Source organism: Schistocerca cancellata, chromosome 2 (assembly GCF_023864275.1).
Source record: "Schistocerca cancellata isolate TAMUIC-IGC-003103 chromosome 2, iqSchCanc2.1, whole genome shotgun sequence".
NCBI lineage: Eukaryota > Metazoa > Arthropoda > Insecta > Orthoptera > Acrididae > Schistocerca > Schistocerca cancellata.
In genome coordinates, this window is record NC_064627.1 from 679,562,198 (window position 1) to 679,588,846 (window position 26,649).

The 26,649-nt window shown below is 37.7% G+C and overlaps 1 protein-coding gene across 1 annotated transcript; it reads right to left on the minus strand.

Annotated features, from left to right (window-relative positions):
• Nucleotides 1–370: 370 nt before the first annotated feature.
• On the minus strand, nt 371–24,424 carry LOC126162422 (transmembrane protein 256 homolog). Its single transcript, XM_049918922.1, has 4 exons — nt 24,153–24,424; nt 23,897–24,068; nt 23,592–23,710; nt 371–738 (listed from the first exon to the last, which is right to left on the minus strand). The coding sequence occupies exons 1-4, from the start codon at nt 24,231–24,233 to the stop codon at nt 595–597; spliced, it is 516 nt and encodes a 171-aa protein (XP_049774879.1). The 5' UTR covers nt 24,234–24,424; the 3' UTR covers nt 371–594.
• Nucleotides 24,425–26,649: the final 2,225 nt, after the last annotated feature.

Genomic DNA, 26,649 nt, shown 5'->3' on the forward strand with positions numbered 1-26,649 from the left:
ACTTAATTTGTAAAATGGGCAGTACAAAAGTTAAACAATGTAGCAAAGGCTTCTTGGTTACGGTCTTTTCCTTTTATTGTTACAAATATTTAATCATATAGGAAGGATACATACAAAATATTTTCAGTGTTGTAAGTGGAATCTATGTATACTGTGGTGGAGTAGGAAACGCTCAACAAACACAAGTAAAACACTGGAGTACCAAGTCTGTAGCCTGGTATATGGTATCAATGATCCTCACTGCCTATCGTAATATTTAAGAGATACAGCAATATGCCAATGAGTCAGGAAATTTCGACATTCACTATTAACATGAAAATATCTATTTCAATTACTGAAGTTGTGAAACTTCAGTAATTGTGTTTACATCCAAGTTGTGTTTACATCCAATACAGCTGAGAGAAGATAAATATGTTAACAATTATAAAATATCAAAACAATAACTTCATTAACAATAGTCAGTAATTAAACAGATTACACTCCTGTAGTGAGAATTATTGTACTGAAGAGTAACAAAACAAAAGATTCTGAAAACATTAAAATGTTGGCTGTAAACCATTCACATTGTTTGTCCTTTTTCTCCATGTCCTTTGCCTATAACACCATGGCAAGCCAACCAGCAATAAGAAGCGATCCTCCAATGGGTGTAAGTCTTCGCAATTCATCTTTACCAGTTAACGCATGGTAGTAGCATGTTCCGCAGAACAACAGCATGCCGGTTAAGATCAAACTGCCACTCTACAAATGCAAAAATCCAAAGGTTAATACACCACAAACATACATTTTAAGCCAAAACAATGACACAAAAATTTATAAAATTCTTATTTAATTCTCCACGAGGATATCTTTTTGCTCCCTTGTAAAACTATAACAGAAAGAAATTCAAGAAAATTTAATATAATGCAGCTAAAAAAAAAAAATCACACTTCGTAACTGCAGTGCCCGAAACTTAAGTTCAATGAACAATATAAGAAATTCCCGAAGAAAAATTCTTCCAAAAGAAGAGGGGAAAATGAGAGTTGTGGCATAAAATATCTGATTACTGTATCTTTGAACATACTGGGTGAACTACAACCCTATGAGTGATAATCAAGAAGTTTTAATTATCTCAAAAAATTGGGGGGGGGGGGGGGGGGGGGAGGTTGCAGAATTGAATTTTTGTTCATTTGCTGATACATTTTTCCAGTACTGGTTCACACTGAAATTTCCATGCCACAGTACTGGAGAATGCCACAACAGATCCAAAACAAAATGACGCAGACCAATGAACAGCAATCCTTTTTGGCAGCAATGGAAATGTTGCAGTTGTGTCACGAAAATCCAGATGACTTCTTTAGCTTTCTGGATTGGCCTTACATGGCTTGAACATTTCTAGCAAATGCACAATAATCTTTTATCAACGAACTACACCTTTTTGTTTTCATTCTACTTGGGGCAGGTTACAGTACTACGGAGCATGAATTTCAGAAGTGCAGGCATGTACCTTCAACAAAAAAATAATTAGGTAACTATTTTCTGGAGGTGATACTTAAAAATTTATGACAAGCCATTATAAGTAATAACACTAATAAACAATTTACATAACAAATCATCCATGGAACAGGGCTATTAAGGTTAGTGGCTATCTGCAAGTCACTACAACCTCAGAGAGAAAAGAGGTTACACGAATTTGACAAATTTAATTTTCTTTCTGATTTTGACATGTCCATAATGCATTAGAGATACCTGTAGGATTTCAGGCAATAGCACTGGGCATGCAAGCACCTTGCCACATGAGGTTTGGCTATAGAAGGAATAACATGGTCCTTAGTAGCACCATTTGTAAGAACAACGAGGCTGTACTATTGGACATATAAGTAATTTTTTTTCCTTCTAATTTTTTGATAAACTTGTGTAATTAATGTTCTGATTTCATTTCTTTTTTGTTTCATGTCATTATGCTAAGAAAACTGTAAACAAGTTTCAATGTTAATATTCAAGTTTGTCAAATGTCAAGCAATATTGTAATAGAACTGAAATGTAACAAATGTTGAAACTGTTATAAGATGTTTAAAATTGTAATTGTGGGTCTGGTCCATACGTAGGCAATGTGTTAGGATGTGTAGAATGCAAAACCTCGGGTGAATACCCTGTCTGCAAGGGAGCGGTAAAAGGTGGATGACAGGAGAGCGCGGGAAAATGCGCACGGGCACTGCACGGCACAATGGGCTCAGCAGTAGTAGTTGGAGTTTGGCACTGGTTTGAGCAACACGTTCTGGAGCGAGGAGGCTCTCCTGGAAGACGTAGTTTCACTGAGCCTCGGGTATGCTGTTCCAACGCCCACACAGCATGGCAAAATTCCATAGGCACTAAATGGAAAAGTATTGTGACGCTAAGAAGAATTAAAGTGCCGATACGTCAAGAGCCATAGCTGTGGTTGTATGTGTGCTTTGTGCCTCGCTATCTCGCGGCCCGCCAACCGCCGCATGGATACAAGCAGGTTGAAACTTTTAGTACTGTATTCGTATGGACCATAGAGTGAACTGTTCAATAATAACCTAAATTTTACCAGAACTTTCCCATCATTTAATTATCCTCACAACTAACCTAGGTAGGATCCTTTCCAAATGTTGTGCAATCTGAGTGTCCCGAAATAAAAAATTAAATTTTGTGTTAATAATAATTGCTTGCAGACCTAGCTATGTTAGAATGGTGTTTAAAGAACTGTTTTGTTAACGAACCAGTAAATGAATAACGAAGGTCTAACGAAGTTGAAAGATAACTTTAATTTTGATATAGTAATGAAGTTTAATTATTTTGAGACAGATATAAAGGTATTTAAATGAGCAGTAAATAAGATAAAAAGAGTAGTAACTCATATACTGGAAATCTTGAACGCATAATAATTTCAGTAACCAATTTTTTTAATACAGTGATCATAACAGTTTCAGGAGCCCCCCCCCCCCTTTTTTATTCATTTGAATTCTGAAGTGTTCTAAATTGGTTTGACCAGCAAAAGTTAGTCAATATAAAAGTCAAAATTTATCAATGTTTTACCTTTATCAAAATTGACAGTTTGTGTGTGGCTCGAAAGTGCTATTTCTAGGGTAACCTATGCCCGATTTTAATCAGATCAATAGACAGTACGAAGTTTTGTAGTATACATTATAGTGTAGTGTTATGTATTTATGGTTTTTCCATATCAGTACAGAACGTGAAACTATCAGTTCAATAGATTTTCTGGTTCTAAAATTCTACTATATTATGCAGTGTTACTACTTGTTGTTTTGCATGAATATATACAAACTTGTACAGGCAAGAAACTCAGTTAATGCCTAATTAGGCTGGCAACCGTATTATTATTAAATAGGTCCATCCTGACATGTAATTACATTTCGAAATTACTTACGGATCATTGTTATTACAGAGTGGGTGTAAGTCTGATTTGCCACCATTCAGGTACACGTGGTCAATATCTATACAAAAATCCTTTCTCATAAGGTGAACCCCGCTCACTTACCATAGTACAGGCTTTAACGAATATTGTGTGCCAAATGCGCGCGTTACACATTGTGTCTATATTTTTCTTTAGAAACAATAAATTGCAAAACTTTTGCCACCAATCCGACGCCCCCCCCCCCCCCCCCCCAAAAAAAAAAGAGAATCCCAGATTTACCGCTTAAAAATGCACTTTTTCCCCCACATGAAAATACACTTCTTCCAAAGTGAAAAACACACATTTTTCTGCAGTAAGCGGCAATATACTTTCCCTTGGAGCTATAAAAGTATTAATTCTCTGAATGGTAAAGATTTTATTCTTAAGCATGGAACTTCAGAGAACAAAAAACTCGGCATAAAAAGTTTTGATTGTGATGTGCAGCAACATTTACACTGCATATTTTTGTATTCATATTACGACAGTATAGATTCGAAACAGCACATTAGTTTCCGAAGCACTGAAATCGAGATTAACATACACTTTTGTTACGTCAATCATAGCTCATGTCACGTGATCTCACAGGCCAATGACGGCAGATATTCAGAGCATAGGACACATGATGTAGACAGCCAACAGCAACATCACTTAAGTAGCGTGAACACACAAATAGGAAAAGTAAATTGTTTAAATTAAAGTATGTGGTGTAGGTACAAGAAAAGTTAAGCTTTCACATATAGTGTTGGTGTTTAACACTAGTAAGCTACATGAAAAGCTAAGTTTCCATATACAGGGTGATTCAAAAAGAATACCACAACTTTAAAAATGTGTATTTAATGAAAGAAACATAATATAACCTTCTGTTATACATCATTACAAAGAGTATTTAAAAAGGTTTTTTTTCACTCAAAAACAAGTTCAGAGATGTTCAATATGGCCCCCTCCAGACACTCGAGCAATATCAACCCGATACTCCAACTCGTTCCACACTTTCTGTAGCATATCAGGCGTAACAGTTTGGATAGCTGCTGTTATTTCTCGTTTCAAATCATCAATGGTGGCTGGGAGAGGTGGCCGAAACACCATATCCTTAACATACCCCCATAAGAAAAAATCGCAGGGGGTAAGATCAGGGCTTCTTGGAGGCCAGTGATGAAGTGCTCTGTCACGGGCTGCCTGGCGGCCGATCCATCGCCTCGGGTAGTTGACGTTCAGGTAGTTACGGACAGATAAGTGCCAATGTGGTGGCGCTCCATCCTGCTGAAATATGAATTGTTGTGCTTCTTGTTCGAGCTGAGAGAACAGCCAATTCTCTAACATCTCCAGATACTGTAGCCCAGTTACAGTAGCACCTTCGAAGAAAAAGGGACCAAAAACTTTATTGGCTGAAATGGCACAGAAAACGTTCACCTTAGGCGAGTCACGTCCATACTGAGTTGTTTCCCGCGGATTCTCAGTGCCCCATATACAGACATTGTGACAGTTGACTTTCCCGTTAGTGTGGAAAGTAGCTTCATCACTAAACACAATCTTTGAAACGAAAGATTCATCTGTTTCCATTTGAGCAAGGATAAAATCACAGAAATCGATTCTTTTAATCTTATCAGCTGCAGACAGTGCTTGAACCAATTTCAGACGGTAAGGTTTCATAACTAACCTTTTTCGTAGGACTCTCCATACAATTGATTGTGGAATTTGCAGCTCTCTGCTAGCTCTGCGAGTCGATTTTCCTGGGCTGCAAACAAATGCTTGCTGGATGCGTGCTACATTTTCATCACTCGTTCTTGGCCGTCCAGAACTTTTCCCTTTGCACAAACACCCATTCTCTGTAAACTGTTTATACCAACGTTTAATACACCACCTATCAGGAGGTTTCGAAATGCACGCTGAACACCTGTCGTCGATTCACTTCTGCCGTACTCAATAACACAAAAAGCTTTCTGTTGAGCGGTCGCCATCTTAGCATCAACTGACGCTGACGCCTAGTCAACAGCACCTCAAGCGAACAAATGTACAACTAAATGAAACTTTATAGCTCCCTTAATTCGCCGACAGATAGTGCTTAGCTCTGCCTTTTGTCGTTGCAGAGTTTTAAATTCCTAAAGTTGTGGTATTCTTTTTGAATCACCCTGTATAATAATGGTCTTTTTTTGCATGTGTTACACTTTCAGGTACATCACACAAATCTGCCAGTGAAATTTTAAATAATGACCAGGGTATTAAGTTTTGAATGAGAGTCAAAGGCTCAGTGATTTAAGAAATTCATTGCACATTCGCATACTTAACATAATTCCATCTTGCATAAAAGGAAATTTACTTTGAAACTAACGTTTTTCAAAGCACCATTCACAATATTTTCCTGCGACCTGTTACAAATACCTTCATTCAGCAGTTGCCAGAGAGTGCCACATAGTATTAAGAGATCTTAAATGACGTCATAAAAGAAAGAGGATACTCCTAGAGCACTGAAATTTCATAAACCATACTAAAATGCATAATTCGGCTTAAAGTGCAAATTCAAATACAATGAAGTAGGCCCCAACCTAACATTAAGCTTTTCAGTGCGGTTTTCAGGATGCATATTTTCTTGGAGTACCACTACTGTATTCTTATGTTTGGTTCTTAGTTATGGCATAACATCATATGTACCAGACGATGAAAATATGCACTTGAAATTCAGCGAACTGTTGAAACTAGCCAATGGTGTGGAATGAAACACTTCGCTTCTAATAAATTGATTGCCTCTGAGGAAAAGATTAGCAAAACAACAAAAATAACTTCATTGTTGTGCAAGCCGACTGACTGCCAAAAATGTGGAGATAAAACCAGGAAACAAACCAATAACTATGTTAGCCTTCCGTTATTATGTGAATGTATTTTAATTCATTTGATAGCTTCCAACCACATAAATTTGTCGTGTTTTCATTTGATATGAAAAGTATTGGGTTGGGTTGTTTTGGGAAAGAAGACCAGACAGCGAGGTCATCGGTCTCATCGGATTAGGCAAGGATGGGGAAGGAAGTCTGCCGTGCCCTTTGAGAGGAACCGTCCCGGTATTTGCCTGGAGCGATTTAGGGAAATCACGGAAAACCTAAATCAGGATGGCCGGATAGCGAGACTGAACCGTCATACTCCCGAATGCGAGTCCAGTGTCTAACTACTGCGCCACCTTGCTCGGTCCAGTGAGAAGTGTAAATGAAAAGGAAAACAGCAAAATCACTAAATATAAACACAGCTTACATGGAGACTAGCCCACTCCACACTACAACTCAGACTTCTATGTGCATACGTGAATTCGGCAGCTTGGGCACGCCAGAAAAATTTTTCCCAGTAGCATCTGGCTGCTTGTTGCTATTGCTGATACAACTAACGACCACACTTCACGTAGCCCAAAGAGGGAGAAAGTACTGCCCATACGCAACTCAACTGCTCAAGCGAACATAATGTAAACAGTTGTGACGCCACGCTCGTCGGCAAGTGTTTAATGTTATGAAGTAGGCCACTGTCTTTGTCCTTTGACACATTTAGCTGTTTATCAGTTCTTACAAGTCAAAATTACAAAAATTTAACTGAAGAATAACACGACAAATTACAGGAATCCTAAAAAATTCCCATGTTTTTCCCAGTTTTCTACAGGGTGAAAAAATTCCCGGTTTTTTTTTTCAGATTTCCTGGTTGTCTCTGAGCGTATACACCCTGTGAAGACAGTCAACCATTTTGAAAGTGGAAGAGAATACAAAAGTTTCAACGATAGAAAAAGCATAAGAACTGTCTTTGTATCTTATTTCCTATAGCGCCTGTACTCAAAATGAGTGGCTACAAAAGGCATCTGTTCTCCATGTCAGGAACGGCCCAAATCTATGCTGGCAGTAGCTCTAAAATGCCTCAGGGAATGGCTACCTCGTTAAAACAACCCATATATGTAACAGTACTTCAAAACCAACCCCAGCAAAGGTTATGGCATACCATGCATGCATTGCACAATTCTTGGGGTGCTGGGGGAACTGTGAGAAGTGTGCGACAAGTCAGACACACATCGAAGTTGGGCATCACTAATGTGATGACACTGACTCAGGAGGAAGAAGAGCCAATAGATTTCACAGATACATGGAATGTAGAAATATTGGGGCTTAATGAAGGAAGAAAATGAGGGAAGAATACATATTTTATTGGAGTAGCAGACAACAGGCCAAAAAATGGAGTGGGTATAATAGAAAAACCAACCCTAGAAGAATACTTAAGTGACAGGATGATGATGATTTGCCTGAAGACAAGTAATGGAATGAAAGGCTTCATCCAAGTACAGGGTGACAATTACTGAACTATACGAAAAAAGCCACATAAATTAAGTTACAAACTATGGCATGCACACACTTCATTCAACATGTAAACGTTACTACAGATAATTGGATTTAGGTTATGAGATGTTCGATATGCCTGCCATCATTGGTGATGATGTGGCACAAATGGTTCAAATGGCTCTGAGCACTCTGGGAATTAACATCTGATGTCATCAGCCCCCTTGACTTAGAACTACTTAAACCTAACTAACCTAAGTACATCACACACATCCATGCCTGAGGCAAGATTAGAACTTGCGACCGTAGCAGCAGTGAGGTCCAGAGTGAAGTGCCTAGAACCGCAGGCCCACAGCGGCCGGTGATGTGGCACAGAGGAATAGCAAAACTTTGCACAACTCACTGAACTGTCGGAACACAGATACTGTTGATGGCCTCCTGAATAGCTGTTTTCAGCTCAGCAAAGGTTTTGGGGTTATTGTTGTACACCTTATCTTTAATGTAGCCCTTCAGAAAGGAGTAGCATGTGTTCAGATCTGGAGAATGTGGCGGCCAATCGAGGCCCATGCCAGTGACCTCCGAGTACCCCAGAGCCAGAATGTGGTCGGTCCTCAAAGTGGTCCTCCAGGATATCAAACACTCTCCTACTTCAATAGCATCATGCTCCATCTTGCATGAACCACTTCTTGTTAAAATCAGGGTCACTTTGGATAATGAAGGTGAAAACAACTTCCAAAACCTTCATGTATCATTCGGTAGTCACCGTGTCATCAAGGAGTATGGACTGATTATTCCATGACTGGATATTGCACACCGCACTGTCATCCATTGAGGGTGAAGAAACTTCTCGATAACAAAATGCCAATTCTTAGTCCTCCAAATGCGCCAATTTTGCTTATTGACGAACCCATCCAAATTAACGTGGGCTTCATCGCTAAACCAAACCACAGTAATTCTCTTCACACATTGCAGCCAACTGAGCAGATTGAAAGTCCTAATGCAAACCGTTCATAGACTATTTTATTTCATACAGTTCAATAATTGTCACCCTGTATATGCACCACAGACAGAAAATAAAAGACCAGAACACTGAGGAATTCCTAGAGAAATTAGCATATGAAATTAAGGATGCGGAAGCGATAGTAACAGGCAACATAACTGCACAAGTTGCAATGGGAAGACTAATATGGGAAACAGTGTGGAAAGAGAGAAATTGGCTGATTTTTGCAAAGGAAATGAATGGTTTGATTGTGGGAAACAGTGTCTCAGGAAGAAAAATAATCAAAGGATGACAAGATATGGGATGGGGCAGAAAAGGACAAACACAGCCATTTACTTTCTGGTGGAAGCGCAACATCACTGACAGTTGAAAGATTTAATCGCATTCCCAGGAGAAGCTTTTGGTGGAGACCATTGGGTAGTGGTGACAAAGATAAGAATAGGTAAAATGAAAGGTAGAAAGGGAGGAGGAAATGGAAGTGTAGAAACTAAAATGATATGAAGGTACAAGCAAAGTTTAGTGAGCTTAAAATCCCAAGAACTGAATGGTCAAGTGTGGAAGAGGAATTGGGGTAATTCAAACAGGCATTTGTAAACACTGCAGAGAACACCTGTGGCAGAATATCTAAGGGCGAAAGATAAGGAGACACCACAGTGGAATGAACAGCTGAAGGAAGCAGTAAAAGAAAAGAAGGAAGCCAGGCATGAATGGATCAGAGATAAAAAGGAAGAAAGTAAAAGGAAATACCTGGTAAGTAAAAAGAAGTTTACTAGACTAGAAGTTTAGTAGACTAGAAAGACTAGAGGAAAAGTTGGGAGGAATTCATATGAGAATTGGAAACAATGTTATCAACAGTACAAGCACAAGGAATAAGATAATGGAAAGCACTTACCAAAAGCTGGTGAAAAACTGAAAAGGATGGCTAGTAACGGAACCAGAGGAGCTATGGAAAAAATGAAAAGAGTACTTTGACAAAGTATTAAATGTGAAACAGGAGTAGAGGTATGGCAGGGAGACCTAGGCTTGCAAGAAGTGAAAGATATTACCATGTTAGAAGCAAAATTAGAAGCTAGAGGAATGAGAACAGGAAAGACCCTAGAGTAGATGAAATAAGTGTGGAAATTATTAAGGCAGATGGACCTACTGGGCTACAATGGTTGTACAGAATGCTAACATGCATATGGACTCAAATGTATTCCTGAAGAATGGGGAAGGGAATAATAATTCCAGTGTTCAAGAAGGTAGATGGCTAAGTATGTGACATAACTATTGAGGGATTACACTCACACCACAAGTACCAAAAATAATGGATAGCATACTGGAAAGATGATTGAGGGAAAATCTGGAATGTTGGTTAGAAGAAGAATGGTATGGCTTTCAATATGGGCACATCAAGAGCAGACCCTAACTTCAGTATGAGTTAGTTGATGAAAAGGCACTGGAGATATGGGAAAGACCTGGTGATGATTTTCTTTACTTAAGTGCAGACTTACAATCGTGTCCTCAGGTAAGAGATTGAAGAGAAAGGGAGTTGGGAAATGAATAGCTGAATACTTCAAGCAATGTATGATAAAAGCATCAGCTAGGGCCAGACATAAGTTGGAAGAACAGACCAGTTTAAGAATGTCACTGGGTTGAGACAAGAATGGTGTCAGCATTATTATTTATAATGGTGATGGTTGAATTTGTTAGAGGGGCAAAAGAAGGTCATAGAGAAAGGAAGACAAAGAAAATCCTATTTGCAGGTGTGGAGAACCACCAATAAGGATGTAAATGAAAGAATAGGCATCTTAAATGAACGGAATGAAAAACTGTCGAGCAAAGCAAGACTATGATGGTAACCAGAGGAGACAAAGAAGGCGAGGAACAAACTAATATTAAATGAAGAGTGTGGAAAGTGTGAATAATTTTAAATATCTAAGAAGTGTGCTAATGGAGAATGCAAGAATGGAGGAAGAAGTTAACAAGGGATACAACAGAGCACTGCATTTCACCAGCATGTGAGGGGCTTAGTCTGGGGAAGGGAGGTGCCACTGAAGTGTAAGGAAGTACGGTACATGACATACCCATGCTGACATATGTATCAGAGACCTGGACGATGACAATAAGAGGACAGTAGAATCCAAGCCAGTGAAATGAAATTCCAAAGAAGCATGTTAGGGACAATAAGGAGAGAGAGAGTGAGAAACGAAGAGGAAATAAAACTGGAATAGAAAAGCTGAATGAGAGAACAACAGGGTAAAATGGCAAGAACACGTAAAAATGGGAGAGGGAAGAATACCAAAACAAATAAGGAGACCAAAGTTTGAAGGCAAAATGGAGACTTAAAGCACTGTGGATTTTACAATACTTGTACTCACAACCAAAACAGTTGAGTTAAACAGCTTGCAATTTAGTACACAACATTCACAATCTATCAAAATGAAACACTGCTGAAAGGCAGTTTGGCATTGGAGGAAACAGTTGCATGCATAGTTTCCAATACAGTTTGGTGGATGGGGTGTAAAGAAACTACCCCATAGTGGTTCACTACTAAGATGAAACTATATGAAAGACTTCTTCCAACTTTTGACTAGCTTGAAAAAGCCAAGAAGCGGCTGCAGTAAAATGGAGGGATATTCTAAGTAACCCAGACAAAGTGTGTCAAGTAAATAGCTACTGACAGAACTGTAGAACCAGAAAAACACACTTACTGCTTCCCCGGTCTACATGTAATCACAGAATGTGACTGGATGTTGTCTCTTATTGATAGCCAGAAAGTAAACAGCTAGCCCGAAGATGGCATGCGCATGTGCTGATGATGGGCGGGCACAATAGAGTGATCAGTGGTGTTTCGGGGGGAAAGTATGAATGCTGAATGAAAACAAGAATATTGGGGTAATAATTACAAAAACATTTTGAAAAATGATACACAGAATATAACAATGACAGTTGAAACTTATTTTCATTAGTAATGCCCAGAACTTATGCTAACTGAAAAGAAACTCTTGAACCAAGGGTGTTTTAACGACCTGCAAGAAGACCACTAGATGTGTATATGAGGGTCGTCCAGAAAGTAAAGAATATTTTGACGTAACTAAATAAAAACAGAAGATATCAGCAAGCTTTGTAAATAAAGTTATAGTCATTATAGTCACTTACTCTATAAGTAGTCATCACAGCTGTCAAGGCACATATTGCAACTTGGGACCAATTTTTCTGTTCCCATGTTTTACTCCTTTACTGCAAAAGTCGCTGCTTGTTTGAGGTCTCCATTGCTTGCAAACTCTTTACCACCCAAAAATTCCTTTACTTTCATGAAAAAGTGAGATCACTTGCACAATGAAGTTCTTGCTGTGTTTATGCTGATGATTTAATGACTGTTGGGCTCCCACACAGATCTTCATTGTCACACTATTTCTTCCCCAATTAAACATAATGCTCAATTTCTCGGTGAAGACTTGTTCATTGCACTATTACCACATACATTCCTTATTTGCCCATAACATTTAATAGGCCCAATATTTTGTGCATTCAAAAGCCAAATGACACCACACACATGGCAGAATTTTCGAACGGTTGGCAACAAAACTTGGCTCACACTGAGACAGGGTGAGGAGCTGTTAAGACATTTGTGACTGTGGTTGTGTGGGCAGATGGTGGGGTGGGGCCTCACCACGGGCATGGGGCACAATCTTTCTTTACTTTATGGACAGCCCTTGCGTTACAGCAAAGGAGTAGATCTGCTTACAGTGTCCTCTACGTAAACCACACAACTCAGATTTTTTTAAAACCTTACACATTAAAAGAATCCAAGACTGTATTGAATTTTGATACTTTTTCAAATTATAGTTAATATTTGACATCTAACTTAGGTAGTCGAAATTTGCCACACCAAAATTCTGTGGTACTGTAACTCTGTTTGTTGAATAATGGTTTAATGTGGAAAGCAAATAATAGATCACATAATTTCAACCTCCTGTAAGATGTTTACAGTGTCATCCCTGTTTTCTCAATGTACAATTTTTAAGTTACTTGGAAGATTGGTGATGAAATGCCTATGCTCATGAAACTGAGTACTTAAGGTGGATTTTGAGCTAGAAAATCTGAGCTGTTCTTTAAACATGGTACTAAAGTTCCTGCCAGCATGAAAGTGGTACAATACAACCTGTTTGCATTGTATTTGGAACAAGTAGAGTATTCTCTGAGCCTATACTTTGTAACAACTTTACCAGCATAGAGGTAAGCTGATTCAATATCTTTGGAGTGCAACTGCCTTCTGATCTTTTTTGAAACATTGCCTAAATTTAGAATTTTATGATACATGGTACCAGCAGCATTGATGAGGGTGCTAGCTACTGGGTTAGCTTCCTTATCTTTCGGAGAATACCCCGATAATACCATTCATGAACTCACAGTTATAACCATTTTTATGGGCTATGTACTGTATAATAAGAACATGTTAACAGACGCTTCCTCTTACAATGGGACCCCACGGAGCCTGCATATAAATGACCTGAAGGCTAAAGTCTTGTGCTTGATAGAGCGGTTGGAGGAGTTGTGAATCACTATGTCAGTGGTGATTGCCTTTCTGTAAATAACAAATCCAACTTTGGTACCCCACATCTACCACAACTCAACCTAAAAACCAAGTCCAAGAGCTTGAGTATATCACTGGGCCCATGAACACATCGAAGATGCAGTGGTACAGTTTAAAGACTGTATGAATGCTATACATATCGATAAACTAAGTAGGTTTCTTAATAAGGGGCACCAGATTGTTGAACCAGGATGTCACTGAGTGTGTTTCTGATTTGTATCTTAGGGTGTGCAGCCTTTCTGATATTAATTTCAGTGAGAAAGAAACAATATTTTTAGAAAAAGGAATGTCCTACAACATTAATAATTTCACCGCTTTAATAATGTGACCGATCAACAACAGATCAGTTCGTTGATCTCCCACATTGTCTCCTCACTTGATGGTGTCAATATAGCCACAGGTGAAAGTAATGAAGCACTTGTTAGCCTAAGTAACGTAACTGAGAGAGGTTGTACATAATACAATGGTTCTGGTTTAGTCAAGGAACAACTTACAGTGAAAGGGCTATTTTGGATAGTGTCAACAAAAAAAACTCTATAAGCATCAAGCACTAATTGCCCAGTCAGACAAGGGAAAACAGACATTATTTTATGTGAAAATCATTATGTGAATACAGTGCAATGCATCTTAACAGAGTATGGAATTATTAAGTTTAATCTAGATCCTATGAATAGATATTTGACCAGTTTAAAAAAGATTCTTAATACAACCAATACATTTCGAAATCCATTCAGTAAGAAGAACATTGCTCCTATGAAACTGGCAGGACCAAGACTCCAGGCTTTGACTAAGTCCATTAAGTTGATTTTCCAGTTTGTCCAATTGTTAACGCCTGTATGGGGTTGGGATCGCAGAGTACCTCAACAGCTATATCGCCATCTGATTTGCTCTAACATTTGCAACATGGTATAGTTAGTTAATAAACTTTCATACCTCCAGGAACTAATCTGGTCTCCCTCGATATCTTCTTCTTCTTTTTTTTTAAAAAAAAAAAAAAAAAAAAAAAAAAAAAAAAAAAATGGTCTTGCATTGGGATCCCCCTTACCACATTTTCTTGCCAATATATTCATGACAGCTTCCAAGTCTAATGCCATAATTTACTTTCCGACATACGCTAGCAAGATCGTAACTCAGTATAGATACATAGCTGACATTCCTGTTCTTTTCAACGGGTAACACAAGAAATGTTGTCAGTTTGTGAGAGAGTTGAATTGTTACACAATGAGAATTCAATTTACTGCTCAGCAGAATTGCGGGGAGGGGAAGGTAGAGTATGTGAAATCATCACGATACCAGGATCTTAATACTGCTTTACGTGGTACTTAAATCGGACTTGATATTTACAGAAGGCAATCACCACTGACATACTGATTCACAGCTCTTCTGATCACTCTAATAAGTACTAGGCTTCAGCCTTCATGTTGCTTCTACACAGGCTCCATAATGTCTCGTTGTCAAAGGAAGCCTTCAACAGAGTGCAAAATTACACAGTACACTGCCTATAAAACTGGTCATGACAGATTGTCAATAGTATTAATAAAGGTATCCTCAGAGAGATAACAAAAGACAACCCAATGGCTAGCTTGCTTATCAATGCTGATAGTCCGAAGACCACTGGTACCACATATCATAAAACGCGGCATTTTGGCAATATTTCAGGAATGACTGCAATATAGTTGTGCTCCAAAAATATTGAACAGGCATTCTTCATTACCGCCAATGTTGGTACAAAGTACATACACACAGATTACGCCACTCGTTCCAAATATAATACAACTGAGGTGCATTGTATCATTTGCAATGACTGACCCACGTGGTGCAATGGACAAATTGGCAGAAGCTTTAGTGCCATGTTTACAGAACATTTTGGGGTTTCTAGCTCAAAGCCTGGCTTCAGTACTCACTTCTGTGAGCAGAAATATTCCATAAGCAATCTCCCTAGTAACATAAAACAGTTTACTTAAAGAAAACAGGGGTCACACTTTAAAAATTTTACTAGAGTTTGAAATTAGGCGATCCATTAGTATTTTCAACACCAAATCCTAAATTGACAGAGTTATAGCACCACATTTTGACTGCCTATGTTAGATGACGTAATACTCTGTTGTTCTTTTACCTAGCCCCTTCCTCCTGGGCTCCTCCCTTTTCCTCCCCTCCCCACATTCTATGTCCCACCCTAATTATCCTAGTTTTTTTGTACATATTCATTGCAAATACAATTTTAAAAAATCTCAAGTTTCCTTAAAAAAAAAAGTACCAGTATGTACTACAGTCTTTGATTCTTTTAATTGCGTAAAATTTTCAAAAGTAAAACAGTTTCAAGACTTTGTAACTAAAAGTCTAAGAAGCTGACCTTGCTCAGGGTATTGAACAGGTCACAGATGGCAGTTAGTGAATGTTCCATAATATATGGTGGACAGTTGCAAGTACAGAATAAGCAGTTCCAGACCAAGGCAAAACAAAACCAAATCCACTTTGCGTCTGTCTTGTAGCAAGTGGCAAAGTGTTCAGCATCTGTTCACGAGTGGCACATTTTAAATTTATATTCTAGAACTAACCTTTCCCATCTTAACACTATGAGTTCACTCAATGAGTCTACTCAATCCCACCTGATTCCAGATACAATCATCGTGGAGCATTTCGATAATCAAATATTACCCCAGGTGGTCAATCAACCACCAGTATTACTGAAGCAACTGGTCTTTCAGATTCTGGGGCAGCCAGGCTAGAATGCAATGCAATTAAACAGAGGAAGTTGGGGTCCTCCGGCCAACTTAAAATCAAAACAAATACATTTTTTGCAACATTTAACATACAAACACTTTTGCAACCAAGTAACCTTTGTAAGTTGGAAGATACATTGAAAGAACAGAAGATTCACATTTTGGCACTTCAAGAAACATGAATGATGGTCGATAACACCACAGATTTAGGCAATTCTCGTCTTTTTAAGAGTAAAACTGATAAAAGAATGCTCAATAATACACCACTCTGGGAGTTGCTTTTGCAGTGTCCAAAAATATTTTAAATTCAATAACAGATGTAAAACCCATTAATGATAAGACTTATGACAATTTCTGTTACAAGTGCGAATAGAGCATACACTTTCATTAATGCCCATATGGCAGTCAAAGAGGCTAACCATAAAACACCTGAAGAAATTAATGAAGCTTGGGAAATGTTTGAAAGCATCGTCTCGAAAATTCCGTCAAACCATGTTAAAGTTTTAATGGATGATTTTAATGCTCAATTTGATACAGAGAAAAAGTATAAGAAAACAGTAGATGGATTTCCTGCATGTAAATGGACAAACAAATATGGCCAAAGATTTGTTGAAACATGCAAAAATTTTAACCTTAAAAATCATGTAAAAAAAAGTTTCTAAACAAAAAAACTTTGTGGGCACCCAACACATTTATTGGGGAATTTAAAATCGATCAAGTAGTAATTTCATAACCTAATTACAAAGAAATTTTAAATGTCCAAGTTAGAAAAGGAACTAATACTGATTCTGACCACTATTTAATGTGAATAAAAATAAAACTTCAACATCAAAAACTTTTCAAAACAGAAAATGTTATCCCTAAATTTGATAGTGCTACAATAACCCCACCTCTAACAAGCGAACTTGATGAAAAACAGTCCAACAATTGGCAAAGCGTAAAGGAAAAGCTCATCAAAACAGCACAAAATTTAATTCCACTTTGAAAGAAACAACAATATCCTTAGAGGATTGCAGATTGTGAAACACAAGTCATTCAAAAATTGGAATAGTAACAAAACTGAAAATACACACAACACTTTCCTAACTGAAAAAAAAAAAAAAAGAAATCCTAAATTACTCCGACAGATTAAAAGAAACTATGAAAATGCTAAACATTTAGAAATCAAAACACTTCCAAAGGAACAATACAAGAAACTTTTCTGAAACACTCAAAACAAAATTAACCGGTTACCAACCTCAAAGTCTTTGCTTCAAAAATGAAAATGGCACTTTGGCTCTTAGCAAGCAGGAAAATTGAAAGATACTTGCACATTATTTTGAAAAACTATTAAACTGTCCAGAACCAAATTCAAATGTTCAAATGTGTGTTAATTCCTAAGGGACCAAACAGCAAACTAATAACACCAACCTTAACTCTAAAGAAATTGAGATAACTAAACAAATTACGATACTTTAAAAACAATGAAGCATCTGGAGAAAACAGTATAATTGCATAACTACTAAAATAAACTGGACCTGACACTATAAGACATAACTCAGCTAATAGGACATATCTGGCAAACTGAGAAAATACCTGAGGGCTGGAAAACTGCCCTAATTCACCTAATGCATTAAAAAGGGGTAGAACCAATGTTAATAATTACCAAGGAATCTCTCTTCTGCAGGTCACGTATGAAATTATCTCCAGTATTTACTTGACCGAGACCAAGAACAATTACAACCTAAAATTGGTGAGTACCAAGCAAGTTTAGACCACAGAAATCCTGTACGGAAAAAATTCTTAAATTGAAACTAATCCTTAGGCACCAAAGGATTTCTAGTAACAATATTGTATGTACATTTGTGGATTTTAAGAAGGCCTGTGACTCAGTTGACTGTGAATTTCTTTTCCAAATTTTAAAGGAACAAGGGCTAGATTATAGAACTAACAGTGATTAAGTGAACTTTAACCGATACTAGATCTAAAGTTAAATTCCTGGGAGGAATTTCTGATCCATTTGATATAAAGACTGGTGTTAGACAGGGAGATGGACTCTCCCCACTATTGTTTAACTGTGTTTTGGGAAACGTAATTACAGAATGGCGAGAGCAAAAGCCGAGTCAAAATATAAATCAGTCAACCAGGTTAGGTAGAAGTAATATTAGGGTAGATTGACTCACCTTTGCAAATGATCTGGCAATTTTAACTAGGGACATTACCACAGCTCAAAAACAAACTGCAATTCTTAAAGAGTTGTAGAAAAAGTAAGACTACAAATATCATTCAGAAAAATGGAATACATGACATGAAACATACAAGCACCAAAGTTTCTGAACACGAAATATGGAAAAATAAGAAGGGTTTCTCAGTTTAAATACTTGCGGGAAATCATACAGGAAATCAATCTAGAAAAAACTCCAAATGAAGTTCGCTGTCAAAAATGCATCGTAGTCAAACCTGAATGCCTTTAATTTCAAACAGAAAGAAGGATATTGAAAAAAATTCAAAACAAAGAAAGATTATGGGGAAAATATTTGGCCCCAAAATTACTGATGGAGAAACTTATACGCTGAGAAGTTAAGGAAATAGAAGAATACACAAACATACATGGTGACATGAGAAAAAGAAGACTTAAATTTTATGGGTACATTACAAGTACGGCACCCACCACGTTGACAAAACAAATAGCAGAATTCTAAAACAACAGAAGGAAGGCCAAAACTTAGCTAATTAAATGGATCGCTGAGATTAAGGACGATCTTAATGTAGCGGTATAATAAAGGATTCAGACAAAAGATATGTAATTGGAAAGCTGGTCAGAGGGAAATTAGAAAACGGACTGGAACATCATGGTCTGACGAAAGAAAGAGACTTCATTAAACAGACTTCATTCTGAAAGGATAAAACAAATTTGGACACAAAGGATAGCTAACCATTAAAAGCAACATTGATTACTTGCACCTTTCATGGTCCTATTGGGCCCATACGTGAATAATGCTGATAAAAAACAATAACTTCGCAATTTTAAAGTTTTTCAAAGTTGTAAGGTTTATTTAGGTCTTTAGGGGACACTGTCAGCAGATCTGTCCCTTTTCCATAATATATGCAGCTGATGGTCCTCTTGTAAGACGTTAAATGCCCACAGTTCAAGAATTTCTTTCAGGGTACCAGAACTTATGGGCATTATTACTGAAAAAATTCAATTGTAACTTATGTTCTATGTCTTGTTTTTCAAAAAGTATTTGTATTTGTTATCCCTATATTCCTTGTTCTCGTTTACCATTCGTGCATTACCTTAAAAGACCAACGATCATTCGGTTGTGTCAGTTCATCATCAGTGCATGCACAAGCATCCCATTCTGCGAATGCATATAGACTGGAGAGGTAGTAAATGTGTTTTTCAGGTTCTACTTTTCTGTCAACAGCTATTTAATCAATGCATTTTGTCCAGCTTACTTAGAATTTCCCTCAATTTTACTGCAACTACTCCTTGGTGTTTTAAGCTAGCTGAAAATGGGGTCTGAAAAGTATTTCATATATTTTTGTCGCATAAGTGGATCAGGAGGGTATAATTTGTTTACGCCCCATCCACCATACTGGAATGATATCCATGCATCTGGCTGTTTTATTCAATGGCTGTCCCGAATTCGAAACTTGATCTGGCATACAGTTTTAATCTGCCAGGAATGTTTTTGATATGTAGGGCACATTTCATCTGTTTCCAATGTTAACATCCCATACACCTCTTTTCATAGAATGTTTCTTTAGACAAAAAGTATCACAAATAGAATTTTTGCATAAGTTCTTAGTTATCCAAATATAATGTTTTGTGATGAAAGTATATTTAGGCATTATCAGCAAGGCATTATTATTCAATTCTCTGATTTTGTAATTGTTGCTCTTGTACTAAAAATACACTTATTTCTTTTTTTCAGATGCAAATGTTGTAAGATGGCATAGAGAATTTTCTCCAAAAATCAAAGCTGCACTGCACTTAGATGGTGGAAAGTGTGGTGAATTCCAAAATAACACAGAAGCAAACTAAAAGATGAAAATATCAAAGTCAAAGACTGATTATCAAATTTGCATATTCAAGTAGTCCACACGTTTTCACCTGTAATAGTAGTCAAAGCATGTTTTTTTAACTTCTTTATTATCTTTGAACTGAATTTTCACAAGAATGAAACAAACTTGAATCTGAGATGATCCTTCTGAGATACAGTCGTCTGGATATCCAACAAAATTGACAAATAAATTTTTCGGGTCAACTTTAATGTTGGATAACTCAGTAATTATTTGACTTATCAAGATGCCACTTGCTGAACCTTATGGTATGTATTCATCATTTGGATTTGCAGCTCTTGTGTCTTTCATGTTTGCAGTTAAAATTGTCGGATGTAAGGTCTGTCAGCTATGGAAAAAACGGATGTTTTGCATAACTGGAGGACCTCATCACACTCAACCATCTTATGATATGTAGGGTAGCTGAAATGAGGAAACAATTAGCATAAAAATGTCATTCTATCATAAGGTACAAGAAGTCCAAACATTATCCAAATTTGTCATGACAAAATTCATGATCTACTTGGACAGCAAACTATGGTAAATTTGGTGTACACTGAGCACAAGTACAAACAACTAGAATATTTTATCTAAAAAGTTGAGCATAATCATCCAGTTTCAGTATGGAAGTTCCTTTGGATCGTAACTAACAACGATGAAAACTCGGTTGTCAAAATATGGAAAAAATGGCCTTCTCAAAAGCATAGATGATGGTCTCACTGAACACCCTGTCAATCTGCAACTTGGCATGGTTTCATGTAAGACCCAAACAAATAGCCTGAAAAAATTTCATCACAATTAGAGAGTGTGAACTAGGGATCCTTAGGCCACTTGACATGTAATGGCCTTCTATCCTACAAATTAAATCAGCCAAGATAAATGTACTGTTACAGAGAAGAGGAATACAGTTAGAAATTGAATGGACAGGTTTGAGGCATGAAACAGTAAAGGAAGCAGAGGATCCACTAAATAAAAAAATAAGGCCGGTTAGAAATCCTTGTGTATCACACATGACAGTGAATTTAACTGATGAAAGAAGAAACTATAAAAATGCATCAAATGAAACAGACAGAAAACAGTACAAATGTCCAAAACATGAGACCGAAAAAGTGCAAAATGGCAAGAGAACACATGCAACCTTGGCTACAGAAACATGTGTAACTAGGGGAAAGATAGATACCACCTATAGGAAAATTAAAGAGGCCTTTTCATAAAAAGTATTTGAACATCAACAGCTCCAATGGGAAACCAGTACTACACAGAGGAAAAACTATAACAAGGAAGGAATATATTGGTAGACTATACAAGGGAAACGAACCTGAAGGCGATGCTGTAAAAAGGGAAGACAAGGTAGATGAAGATGTACAAGACAGGCAAAATACCTTCAGACCTCAAGAAAACTCTAATAATTCCGATTCCGCAGAAGGTAGGTGCTGCCAGGTGTATATATTAAAAAGCAATCAGTGTAATAAAATATACTTATAAAACACTGCCACAAATTATTTACAAAAAAATGGAAAGAAGTGGTGGAAACCAATAAGGGGAAGATCTGCCCAGATTACAGAGAGATGTATGGTCTAATGATGCAATACTGACCCAATAACTTATCTCAGAACATAGCATTTGAAGAGAGAGAAAACTTGTGATAACACTGATTGGAATACACACTTTGAAATTCTGACAGTAGCAGAGGTAAAACACTGGGAGTGAAAGGTTATACACAACTTGTATAGAAGCCAGATACAGCAATTGAAGCACATGTTAAGAAAACAGTGAGACACAGTTCCCACTAATCCCAACAATATTAAATCTACATACTGAGGAAGCATTAAGAGAAACTGAAGAACAATTTTGAGAAGAAATTGAAGTTCAGGGAGAAGAAATAAAAACTGAGGTTTGTCAATGGCACTTTAATTCTGTAACATGACACAAAGGACTTGGAAGAGAAGATTACAGAATTGGCAGTAAGGGTAATGGAATGTAGATGAATTAAATCAGTGGCACACAGCATTAGATTAGGGAGTTAGATGTTATAAGTAGTAAATGAGCTTTGGTATTTGGGCAGTAAAATAACTGATGATGGCAGAATTAGAGATGGTATAAAATGTTGACTTAATGACAAGAAAAGTGTTTCTGTACAAGAGAAATTTGTTAACACTGAATATAAATTTAAGAACTACAAAGTCTTTTCTGAAGGCACTTGTCTGGTGCGTAGCCGTGTATGAAAATGAAACATCAACAACAAGCAGTGTAGACAAAAAGAAATGGAAACTTCTGAAATGTGGTGCTACATAAGAAAGCTGATGACTAGATAGATAGATCACATACCTGATAAAGTACTGAATAGAACTGAGCAGAAAAGAAATTTGTGGCATAATTTGATTAAAGTAAGGACCAGTTGATAGGGAACATTCGAGACATCATGGAATCATCTGTTTAGTTTTGGAAAGTAGAGCGGGAGGGAGGGGGAGGGAACTGTAAATGGAGACAGGAAAGTGAATACACAAAGCAGCTTCAAATGGTTATAGATTGCAGTATGGTACTTATTTGGAGAAGAGGCGGCTTGCACAGGATAAAGTAGGCCTAGTGTGTAGAGCTGGATCAAACCAGTTGTTGGACATGCCAACAGCAAACATCTTTCACATGAGGGTAAATGTAGCATCCCTCTTTCCAACAGAGTTTCAAACACACAATACTCAGCGTAACACAAAAGTTCTTAGGGCACAGGTGTATTTATGTTCAGCTCCTTTTCAGTGTTCTATTTCTAGGAAGATGTATGCCAGACAAACATTTTTATCAGAAAAATGTCCGAATTATATTAAAATGTTACTGTGGTATTCATCTGAAGACTGGTCTGAGGCAGCTCTCCATGCTACTCCACCCTTTGCAAGCCTCATCTCTGAATAACTACTGCAACCTATAGTTTTTTGAATCTGCTTACTGTATTCATCTCATGGTATTCCTGTAAAATTTTTACTCCTCCCACTTCTCTCTACTACTAACTTGGCGATCCCTTGAGATCTCAGAATTTGTCCTTTCAACTGACCCCTTCTTTTAGTAAAATTGTATGAGAAATTTCTTTTGTCCTAAATCTATTCAGTAGGCTACCTCCTCATTTAGTTACATTATTTGTCCGTGTAACCTTCTCCTTCTGTGTACTTCTTGTCTGGACTAATTACTGTCCATGTATCATTTCCATAGGCTATGCTCCAGGCTACCTCATGTCCCCCTCTGAAGAAACTGCCCATTCCATTCAACTGCTCTTTGAAGTCCTCTGCTGTCTTTTGTATCAGCAGCAAACCTCAAAACTTTTATTCCTTCTCCTTGAACTTTAATTCCTACTCCAAATTTGTCCTTTTGTTTCCTTTACTGCCCGCTCAAGGTATACTAACTAACATCAGGGACATATGCAACTCACTCCTTCCTCAAACACTGTTTCACATTCATGCTACATGAATCATACGGAAAATTTCATAAATTCGATAGTAAGAAGTAGAGCTAACAATGAAAACTTATTCAAACAAAAACTTACAGTCTTCGGCCACCTGCTAAGGGGTACACCGAATAACGCAAGCGTGTGCAGAAAATGATACCGATTTGCCGTCTCAAAAATCCTCTTCAGATCTTCATTATGTTCCTTGGGATAAATAGCTAAAACAGACCAAAAAGGTTACAACTCTATACGCTCATTTCATATCTAAAGTCTATAAAATTAGTGTTAGTTATGTAACTATGTACATAATAAGCCAAAAATTCGAGAGTTTCCTGTACAATACGATCAGACGATCTGTAAAATTTATGTTATGAGACTATAAAATACAAACGCAAAATACATACTATGAGCGCCGTATGCACCAAGTGCAACTGCTGCAGCACCGCACAAGCCTGCGATCCTCACGAAAGAACTACCACCATAGGTATGTTTCCAAATAGGTAGGTCGCACATAGTTGGTTTAGGAACAGGTGGCGGTTTTGGGCTACCAGAAAGTGATGATATCGTTGCGGACGACTGAAATAAAAAAGAACAACGCTTAATTATATCCATTAAGTTTCCTTTAGAAGATTAGCACGGATTATTTCAAGGATAACGTACAAAATATTTCACATATTCCGTTGTTGTTTTCACGACTGGATTAGTGAAGAACACGTAATTCACTGTATCGGAGAACGTCATTGTTTTTATCTCTCAATTAACAACTCATTTTAACAATGTCACTGTGACATCTACAAACACAATTCGCCGATTATCAAAGAAATTGATCAAATACTCAAAGAGAACCCATTTCGTAGCAAAGTGTAAAACGACAACACAAAAGATATTGTACACAAATCTAACCACCTTGACTTACATCATGGATCTCCGATGTTAGTACCATAGCCTACTCTTAAGGCCCGTCCACACGCAACGATCTGTCTGCGCAAATGTCTGCGCACATCACATCTGCGCAGACAGATCGTTGCGTGTGGACAGAAGATTTGCACCAAACTGAGGTGTGTGCAAACCTGGAAGTTGGAGTTGGAGGTTTGAGCGAAACCTCTCAAATCTGTGGGTTCAAACCACATCTGCGCAGACAAGTTGGAGCGTGTGGACAGGAGATCGCCGCAAATCTGGCACGAAACAGCTGTTTGATCAGTCTAGTGTTTGCATTTGTGCGCATAGGGCATTAAAATGGCTGATACTCGTCACTGTTCTCGAGAGTTTGTAAGTGAATTCATTGAAATATATAGAAACCACCCATGTTTGTGGAAGATTAAAAGTAAAGAATATAGTGACCGAGACAAAAAGACAGCAGCATACAATGCTCTAATTGAAAAATTGCGGGCAGTTGACGCCTCGGCAAACAGAGAAACGGTAATAAAAAAAATTCGTTGCGAACTGGCGAAATTGTTTGCGGATGGATGTCGAAACTTATAATTATCTCTTAAAGCTTGTAACCCCTCATATTATGAGAAAAAATATTTGTATGAGAAGGGCAATGTCTCCTCATGAACGGCTGGAGGTAGCATTAAGATTCCTAGCAACTGGAAGGAGCTACAAGGATTTGGAATTTCCAACTGCAATATCGAAACAAGCGTTGAGTAAAATATTACCCAACACATGTGAAGCTATTTACGCTGTCCTGAAGGATGAGTTCATGAAGGCAAGCTAAGTAAATTAAGTCTGTCAGCGAACTGTTTACCGAAAAAGGTTATCCAAAGTTCAGAAATCTAGAAGATCTGGTGTAAGAGTAGATCAAGTATACCAGCTAACGTTATGGTATTTTGATCTGCTTGGCTTTCTTAGTGATCAAGAAACGCCAAAACCAAGCAGGAGTACAACTGAAGATGAAATTGAAGTGTCAATGTGCCAGGAAATGGAACACGAGTTAATGTAAAACAAAACAGGTTCGCCCTGCAACTCTCGCAGTAAATGTACGTGAGAAAACTGCTTTCTCTTTAGCAACCATTGTCTACACCATTTTGACCGCCTTTTCTGTTTCCTGCGGTTGGTTTGAATGTTTTTTGCAACACAAATTGCGAACACAGACCACAACAGAACATCCTCCATTTCCATATTTCAAAATAACTGAATTAAATTTTTGACGTTTACGGGGAGCGTAGTCGCTAGCCACGGATTTTTCTTTTCTACACCGACAGATGGCGGGTGAGTAGTAGATTGGGGTTTGTGTCGTGTGAACACACCACATTTGCAGCGATCTTTTGCATGTACAGACATCTGCGCCAATGTCTGCGCAGACAGATCGTTGCGTGTGGACCGGGCTTTAATCGTAGAATTGTGCCAATGAATATGCATACTAAATCTCATAACACACCAATGGCTTCTGCATTGCGTTTGATTTTCATGCATTATAATTTTCGACACTTGTTAAAATTCCATTCGTTTCCATTTAAATCGTAAAAGTGATTCATTCTTGTGTGGGTGCTGCAATCATAAAATTGCAGGTACTAAAAATTAAAAAGTAAAGTAATACAGTTTTGTTTTTAACGTGTAATAGGGCAACAGGACGTAATTTCTGGTAGTGTGCCATCTATTTGGCAGCTGTGCGATGTTAACCCATTGAAGACTCCGGCTTGTGTGAAGTCGGCTGTGACAGTACAATCATTGATACTCTGTACAAGCCAGAGCCGTCAATATGACGCGGAGTTGTCAAATAACCGGCGGACTTTCGGAATAGACATCTAGATGCACACTAAAAACAAAGCCATTTTACTCTCTAATGCATCTATTTATGTGTTTAATACACACAAGAATGAATCACTGATTTTTCGCATTTACATAGTAAGAAAAGGAATTTGAATGAGGGTCGAAATTTATTGGACAGGAAAACGAGGCATTTTTGAGGAGTCAAGTACGTGGGAGGACGTGTCATTAGCACACAATTAATTGCATGTTACAATTAACTCATATCCACATCAAAAAAAGAGCAGTAATACCCCCATTTATACAGTCAAGCATTGAATTTTAACAAATGACGTGTATTATGATACATGATAAAATAGTTGGGCAGCTGTTAAATACAGGGTAGAAAGTATGTATCCACATGCACAACAAATTAAAAACAACTTTTCAACCCCAACAAATGTAAAAG